General features: G+C 34.3%; 1 protein-coding gene across 1 annotated transcript in view; it reads right to left on the bottom strand.

The window, feature by feature from the left end:
- Positions 1-9,088, bottom strand: part of LOC108547126 (titin homolog) — an 85,714-nt gene that overhangs the window by 60,130 nt on the left and 16,496 nt on the right. Inside the window, 3 exon segments of the mRNA XM_017899512.1 lie at positions 5,102-5,352; positions 6,087-6,267; positions 8,341-8,641. Coding sequence (XP_017755001.1) covers positions 5,102-5,352; positions 6,087-6,267; positions 8,341-8,641 — 733 coding nt within the window.

Here is a 9,088-nt window from a genome sequence, read left to right as displayed (position 1 = left end):
ATTAGAAAGCTCGCTAAGGCTGTACCTTTACGATGCAATTTTTAAAGTTGATGAATTAAATATAGACGAACATGAGGTCACAGATGAAGATGAGTGGCTTTGTTCTTGGTAAAAAGAAAATAAAACTGCAATAGTTATATGCTAAAGTATTTTCTATTCATTTCGAAAGTTTCACATATAAACGTTAAATGTTAACAACATAATAAACAATGATATATAGTCATTAGAATCTGAGTAGATGTCCGTACCACGGACTGTTGAGAGAAACAGATGTTTCGTAATAAATACACTTAATAATTTTCATTATAATGTCCATATATAAATGTAACAATATTTATAGACATATACATTACTGCAAATGATTCTATTCAAATATATGACTTATCCTAATAATTCTAGATATTGGTCTTTCTTGTATCTATCTCTCTTATCGTGCATCTCCGCGGCTTTCTCTCGTCCTAAACCTCATAAGTTCTTTATTTCCTATTCATTTTCCTTTATATCTTTATCATCTTCAACATCATCTATTTTATAATTTTCTACTTTCTTCGGAAACTTTTTTGTATTTCTCAATTTACTTTTTATCCTTTCCTTCATTGCTGTGAAAATATAAATATAAGATTATATAATACAAGTCAATAAAAATTCCACTTTCTATAACATAGTTATAATGTAAACACTAACTCTTTCTCTTTCTTTATAACTTCTAACTCTTCTTTAGTTTTTACTTCGTCGTCACTTTCATCAATTAAATGATCATGCGCTGATTTGTACCTATCACTAAACTTTTTATTTAATATCACAGTTTCTTCTTCATCCTCCTCTGCTTCTTCACCAAATGATAGAATATTGAAATCTCTGTAACAATATTTTTTATTACAAAGAACAATACTATCAGGGCTAAATTCTGCAAACATATATGATTTTTACTTTATTGCTGCTGTTTTAGTTTTTGAATTGTCCTTTGCTTCTTCACTTTCCTGTACTATTATCCTTGGTGTAATATCAGAAAATGGATTGTTCAATATCATAATTTTTATCAATCTTGGAGGATAAAATGGTCTAGCATTCTACAAAAAGGAGGTAATATTATATTTATATCAATTCTTGATGTATTTTCTTGTAAACATTAAATTTACCTCATCTACAAGTGCTTCTTCAAGTTCAAGCATGTTATATATAGTTTGTCCAGTACCCTTACAAAAGATTGTATGTTTATTATGCAATTCTAATGTGGAACCAACAGTAAATAAGAATTGGAAACCATTGTCATCTTCTCCAGCATAGCCACCAGCAATTAAACCTCGTCCACAGGAACGTAATCTTGTACGAAAATCGTCCTAAAACACATATATCTAATAATTATTCTTGAAGAAAAAACGAATTCATTTTACTTTTAAATATGGTCTCACTTTAAATGGCTCTCCATATATTTTACAACTTTCTCCTGTATCTGTAGGATCACCACCTTGTGTATGAAATATATTGTTATCCCAATAACCTTCCATACATAATTGTATGAAATTTCTACATGTCTTCGGAGTTTCTTTGACCCATAATTCTGCCTCAATATCACCAACAGTTGTTTTCATTACAACCTAGTTATAACAAATATATTAGTTTTATTCATGTACAATGTTTTTAAAATCAAATTTATTAAAATTTATTATTTATTATTGCAATTCAAATTAGAAATTATTTAATATATTAATATAGAAATTTAGAAAGTAAATATTGTATATCGGTTAAATTTTTAAAAACAGATATACAATCTATTGAAACATTATTAACTAATACTTACTACTTTACCCTTAGTGACTGGCTCTTACATATAAATATTACTCATGTTTGTAAGTTTCCTATAATAAAAAAAAATCCATCGTCAATATTTCATATTAAATTTTTAGTCATTTATAAATCAGTCAACCAAATGGTTCTTTTCTCAAATAACCATCAACAGATAAGACATACCTTTATGTCCTTTTAACATTAGCTTCACTGGCCCAATCAATTCCATGTGCCACAGCCCCAGTATTCTTGTTGCTTTTACTTTTTCCATGTTCCTATAGATATTTCTACACATTTGTGCCTTAATGCAATATTTATATTAACTCTATATTCAATTTATCCTTAAATTTTATAACTATTACCATTTGTTCATTCTCCATCTCTTCAATGATCCTCATATTTGCATGACCCAATCATCGATGTCGCACATCTTTCTATGTTCATAGATATGCTGCCCCTTTTCTGTTTCTTGATTTTACATATGTATTTCCTGTTCTCACTGCTTCCACTTGAACTTTTCCCCTTTCTTTATACAATTTAGCGCCAACTTTCTGAAACTTAACACATTAGCGTTCGTCAGTGGCTTTGTCCACTGATATCAATATTTATTCGGATCAGGATCACAACGTACCTTTCACCATATCATGTTGATACAAGATAACATCATGCAATTTAGTTTTAATCCCTTTTTATCTGCCACATCCACCTTCTTTTTCTCAATCTTCATTTCTCCATCAAATATGTCTATCCTGTATGTTATAAGGCCAGCCAACCTAAAATCAAATGGACATATCAAACCTTACATACTTGCATTACTGTTTTAATATTTTCTTCGCATAAAAAATAATTTGGCACCTAGTGACTCTATGCTGATGATATTCCATGAGTCCAATATTTTTTTCCTGTTGCACGTGTCCATTCACTTCAACAGGATATTGTCATTTTACAATCAGGCTCTGCTATCACTAATAAAAGATAGAAAAACAATGGCTTATATATTACACTGTTTAATTACAACTTAAGGTTATGTTAATACAAAAACTTACATTCTTTTGCTTGATGCAGGCATACCTCCATGGACGCAACAATGTTTCTTGCGTTTTCTTGCAATTCTTTTCCTATTTTCTATGCACTCTCCTGTTCTCTTGGAGAAAAATTAACAAATTAGTCAATTTCGGTGAATAATACAGGAGCTTTTACCATTGTATTGACATACGTACCATTGCAGATTTCTCGTCTGCCAGGTAGAGAAGAGAATGCTGACTGTCCAATTAAAACCATTCCGTGGGCTGAACTTATTAAAGAATGTAAAAAACTTTATGGCGTTGTTAAGTGAATAAAAACAAGGAAAGAGAACGTGCATTATTTATTTATGTCGTTTTATTCTTTTCTTTGGTCCGCCATCACGATATGTGGTTTAAGCGTTCTCCTGGCGCCATCTGTGCTCGTCTTACGGAACCTGAGGTTTCTAATAAATCAATTCGGCCACGGAAATTTAACAAATTACACAATTTCTGTGAATAATTTATGAACTTTTATAATCTCACCGTAAAGCCAGATCCTTGGCGAACTTTCACATATACTTTTCGATATTAACTTCTTCTTAATTAATTGATTATTAATTACTATTTCACGGCGTGTTCGAAATATTGCCGAATATATCAATGGTTTCTCATTAATAACTTTCTTTCAAGAAATTAATTTCTGACTTTTATGCATTCATTATAAAAAGAATATTCTTGCGCATCTTCTCATATAACTTTCGATCATATTTTTCTTCTAATTTTTAATACAATTAAATAATTTGACCGACCATCATGTTCGGCGTTGTTTTCAAATTACCCACGCCGCCAAATAATTATTAATAACATTTAAATCAGCAACAAATTATGTACAAAAGTAGAATGAGAATGTTGCTCAGAGTTTCAGCTTTTCGACAAGGTTATAAAAGTTCATAAATTATTAGCCGGAATTGAGTAATTAGTTAATTTTCTCTGCCGGAGCCTTTCTGTCTTTTTCTACCCGCCTTCCGTCCTTATCTAACCACGTGACCAGGTATAGACGACCTCCTTGCGCATTCTATATTCCTATCACTTTCCTGATCATTTGGTCCAAAATCATAGATGGCGCTGATCGAAGTTACAGAATTGAAAACCACGTGACGCGTAGGGCGGGAGAAACGAAACAGTAAAATGACATAAATAAATAATTTATAAACTTTTTATAAATTATAGGTATATTTTAACGTAAAAGCGTTATAAGTTCAAGTAATAACCAGTAATTTGTTAATTTTTTAACTTTTATTATAAACTTACGTTGTGAACAATTTGATATTAACAATATTAATTTGTTATTAATATTAAATTTGATAGTTATTTGTTTTTATAAATTATAATTGCGTTCGCGTTTCCATGGGCTAAATTTCCATGATACCTATATGTATGATAAAATATTTGTATTTCCTCTGTACTTTTAGTCGAATTGAAGTAATATACAAAAAGTGCAAATATTAAAATATTTATGCATAGAGGTCGTCTAAAGCGACATATATATGAATACAGAAGGTGATTAGAGAATTAAAAAATTACTCAATTTCTGTGAATAATTTATGAAGTTTTATAGCTTTATCGCAAAGCTTAAGCTTTAAGCAACATTCTTATCCAATTTTTGACAACAATTTGATGCTAATTAATTTGTTATTAACAATTATTTGACGGCGTACGTGATTTAGTTACAACGACCGGAATGTTTGTCGGAAAAAATATTTTATTGTGAACTTAACGAGAAATAAAATTTGGTCATAAATAATATGGGAACATGCCCAAGGGTAAAATTCTTAAAATGCGTGCATGCATTTTATAAATTAATTACATAAGAGACAGTTATTAAGATAAACCATTACAATCTTCGGAAACAGTTCGAAAACTCCGCGTAAGAATCACTAATAATCAATTAATTACTAAGAAATTAATTTCTAAAATGATATTATGATTATGCTATTATAAATGTTCATAAATTAATTACAGAATGTATATAATTTAATTATTTTCTTTTTGAAGTCAATTTATCAGGTCATATTAGAAGCACATAATTCGAGTTCATAAATCATCTTTCTGTATCCTTTTCTATGAATAATGCCAGCTGTTGATACCTCGCTGATTCCTTTAATAAAACAATCAAGGATAAAAGTTCACAGAATGATTCGTTTTCAGGAATGTGAACTCTACAAGAATCACCTAATGGATATTACGGATCAAAATTCGTGTCGAACAGTGTAATTATAATTAATTTTAGAACAGGTAGAGTGACTTACTTTTGAAGAGGAATAAGCAATTCCCATGCAGTTCACTGCCTCGCAAGTATAAATGCCAAGGGAAGTTGGGTCATCGGGGTTGGCAGTTAAAGCGAAGACATCACCAGCCTTGATTTCTTTGTCGTCCTTGAACCATCTCAACACCGGAGTAGGCACACCAACAACTTTGCACTCCAACGACACTGTACCTGTCTCTGTGAGAAGAGCTCTTAGCTCCTCCACGAATTCTGGTCTCTTATAAGCTTTCGGAACTGTAAAACAATTTCAAAAAAAAAAAAAAAAAAAAAGAACGACAGAACAGTTAGAAAGAAGTATATTGGTCATCGATTAATCTAAATATCTGTTTAAGATTTAGCAACAAATTACTCCAAATTTGTATTCTTTGATGGTACAACTAATCGTAAGATTACTTAAAAGACATTCTATTAAACTTTGTATATTCAAATCTTTAGATATACAATTATTGACCAGAGTCAATGAAAATGAATAGAAATAATTATATGTATTTCTGTCTCGATAAAAGTCAACGTTTATCCTGTCGAAAGAAAGTGAAAGGTGGAACTTATTTAACATTAAACTTACCCTGGCATGTTAACAGACCTCTAGATGGAATAATAAAAGGAAAACTTAAAAGAGTAAGAGAAAATATCGAATAATTCGTAGTACATATATTAAAGAAACAATAGAAATTATAATAAAAAATTAAAAAATGGTAACTCCGGTATAGTGTCATCTAGTCTGATAATTGTAGCATTAGAAGAAAAATCTGACAAGCATTCAAAGTTAGGGTCACTACAGGAATTTGCCAACTTCTTTGCCCACGATTCGCTATTCCTCCATCCGAATCCTAAAACGCTATAAACGTTCGGCTCGTGTCTATTTCTGACTATAAGGGACTGCAATAGTGAGCTGCCACTACTCGAGTTCTGTAAACCCATGCTACCCTCGTGATTTCGCGGATTTGGTCGAAAATGAGTGTCCTTACCGATCACAGTGAGCCGAGACGTGCAGGATGATCGTCCACCACGATTCTCTGCCATGCAGGTCCAATGTCCTTCGTCCTCGACCGTGACAGGTGCCACATCGACGCAGTAGAAGTTCCCCTCGTGGACGAAAGAGAAACGCGAACCCGCGTGGACCGGCTCAGCATTTCTGTGCCAAGTGATCTGGAATTCAACAACGACGCGTTGAGAGATTTAAGCAGCGACGAGCCCGCTGACGTCAGCGACCTGTCAAACACCACACGCGTTCGTGGAAAATGAACGACAGGTAGACGAGTTACGCATGTACTCTACTCGAACGTTTGATATGAAATAAGGTTCGATATCGCGGTGGTTGAGAGACGTATCGATGATGACTCTGAGTAATTGGTTCTTCGATCTTGCAATCGAGGTATGCCAAGATTGCTGTTTCATATTGGAATTGGAAGTATTTTAATTTGTGTTTGTACGTAATAGAACGCGTAATTGAATGAGTAATTGTACATGTGCAGAGATATAGGGGTTGGAAAGAGATCAAGTGATAAACTCGGGATGATAGGAGTATGATTATAAATTGAATTTTGAATTAACATTGCATCGTGTTAAAATACAGATTGAAACTGTGATTTGGTATTGAAATAATACGACAATTTTGAGTAATACGAGCTGATAAGATGACGTATGATTTTAGAATAAAGGAATTTAGTTGAAACGTGATACGGATGACTTTGAGGTATACTTATATTATTCTTCGTACCAGGAATTTAGAGCAATGAGATTTCGATTTTAGGAACAACAGGATTTTAAAAGTGAAGTTCGAATTGCAAAGGGGTTGAATATAGAAGTCACGCTGCTCCTGCAGACGGGACAGAGGAACTATAGACATAGAGGATTCCAAGCATTCCAAAGACTTTGATTGTTTGGAGGACTCGAAGATACGAAGTCTTCGAAGACGTTTCGAATAATGCATAAATAATTACAAACTATAAAATCTCTGATATTCTCACCCCTATTGCTACTGCCAGCACTAATATTAACATTCCTTTCATTCAATCCTTTTCCTTTTTCCTCCATCTTCTTACAACCCAAATGTCTACGTCAGAATAATTATTATATTTCTGACAAACATACTCTATCTTTAACACTACCTACAGACAATACCCGTGAATACCAAAATCCAGAAATATCCGAGACCATCCGAAAAGCGATTTCAGCGATGTTCTTACACGCGAGACAAGAAATTCCAACGTTCCTTCGAATCTCTCGGATTCTCTACCCTCGAGCGTTACGCAATCCGGTCAGAGAGCACCGCGGCGGAAAACGAACATTTGAAATTTTACGGGCTCGAGCAGCAGCGGCAGAAAGCACGCAGATTTAGCCGATCGGCGGGCATAGTTTCAGGCCATAGTATACGCGCGCGCGTAATAATAGTCGTAATACGACGCACAAGACAGCGTAACGATCTTCGTTTTCTGCTCTTCCGTCTCTGAATCCCGGGTCATGGACCTCGCTGGCTCCCTTTTAGCGCGCGTTTCCCGCTTCGTCTGCCGTCGCGGGTATAGAACAACCAACAGAAACCCGTCGCAATAAGTCACCGGGTGATTTCGACTCACCCTTCCGGGTTAATCACCGACGTTGGCACGGATTCCTCGTTGTCTTACCCCGGCCTACCAATTTTGGAACGTACGGGGCTCGTGCTTTCTTCCAATTCTGATCGATCGGTCGATTTTTCGCGTTCGACCAGGTGCTTTGAAAATCACTTCGAAAGGTGTCACTGTCGCGTGAATTACTTTACTGCGGACGCGAAAAGAACTGAGTTACTTTTACGCGGAGGTAATTATTCGAGATCGTGACTTAATCTTTTAGGCCTCATGAAGCGATGGGTTTTCTTCTGTTTGATTACTTTGGGCTATTTTAATTTTTATGCCGAATATTAACCGTTCCAAAGCCTAGTAGAATGATCTAGTTATTCAGCTTTTGCGTCGAAGAAAGGTGCGATCTCAGACTTGGTGGTATTTAAAATAAATGAAAATTGTTTAATAAAGAGACAAAGTAAAATGAAATATATAATTAATGTTGAATTAAATTGTGAATCGGAGAATGAAATTTTGTTTAATCTAAACAGACACGATCTCGTCGTTTGGTACATTGCGATAACTTTTCCAATGACACCTGGCATTCAGTCGGTTAAAGGTAGGGCGTGTTTAAACGAATTAGTCGTTGAGTGATTAAGTAGGTTATAATTGCATAGGCAATTACCTTCGGTGTGGTCGAACTTCGAATTTCCACGAGGAATCTAGTCCTGGTGCCAACCTTAACTGCGAGGTCCGTCAATCTTCGTAGGAAAATCGGTGGATCACCCTCTTCTGAGATCGTTTCGTCTACGCTGAGGTGAATTCTCTTTGAAGATCCTTTGTCGAATCCTTGACCTACTCTCGTTGCCACGAGAGCATAATGTCCCGTGTCGTCCTTCTGCGATTGTTTCAGAGTCAACTGGACAACGTTGCCTCTCATTTGTACCCGGTATCGGTCGGACGGTATCGGTACATCTCCGCGTATTCTGCGATAGAATTGATTAAAAAAGAAAAATTTTATCGTGACTTTTACGCGTACCGACTTATTTCTTAATAACACCGTTTTAGTACTTGAGATGTACTAATATACAATCCAGCAATTTAAACTTAAAATATGATTATAGCGCTACATTTGGTGACACTGTAAGTACCTATTTATACGTTAATATAAACACCAATTTCGTTCATACAATCAATTACTTGCTACCCATGAATGATAGGAATAAATTCATATTGATAAAAGAAATTTCTTCATTTCGACTAAATTTAAATCACCAAAAGGTTCGAGGATGAAAAATTCTTGAGACACACGTGTCTACTTTGCATATTCATAAGATTAAACCCAACTCTTATCTCTTTTTTCCACCGATATTCTAATCATTCACAAAATCACGAAAGACAGGTACCTCGCGGATAACGCCAGTGAGTTACGG

This window comes from Eufriesea mexicana, unplaced genomic scaffold (assembly GCF_001483705.2).
Source record: "Eufriesea mexicana isolate 0111107269 unplaced genomic scaffold, ASM148370v2 scaffold944, whole genome shotgun sequence".
Lineage (NCBI taxonomy): Eukaryota > Metazoa > Arthropoda > Insecta > Hymenoptera > Apidae > Eufriesea > Eufriesea mexicana.
Note: the sequence above shows the minus strand (reverse complement) of the source record. Positions and strands in the feature narration are given on the sequence as shown.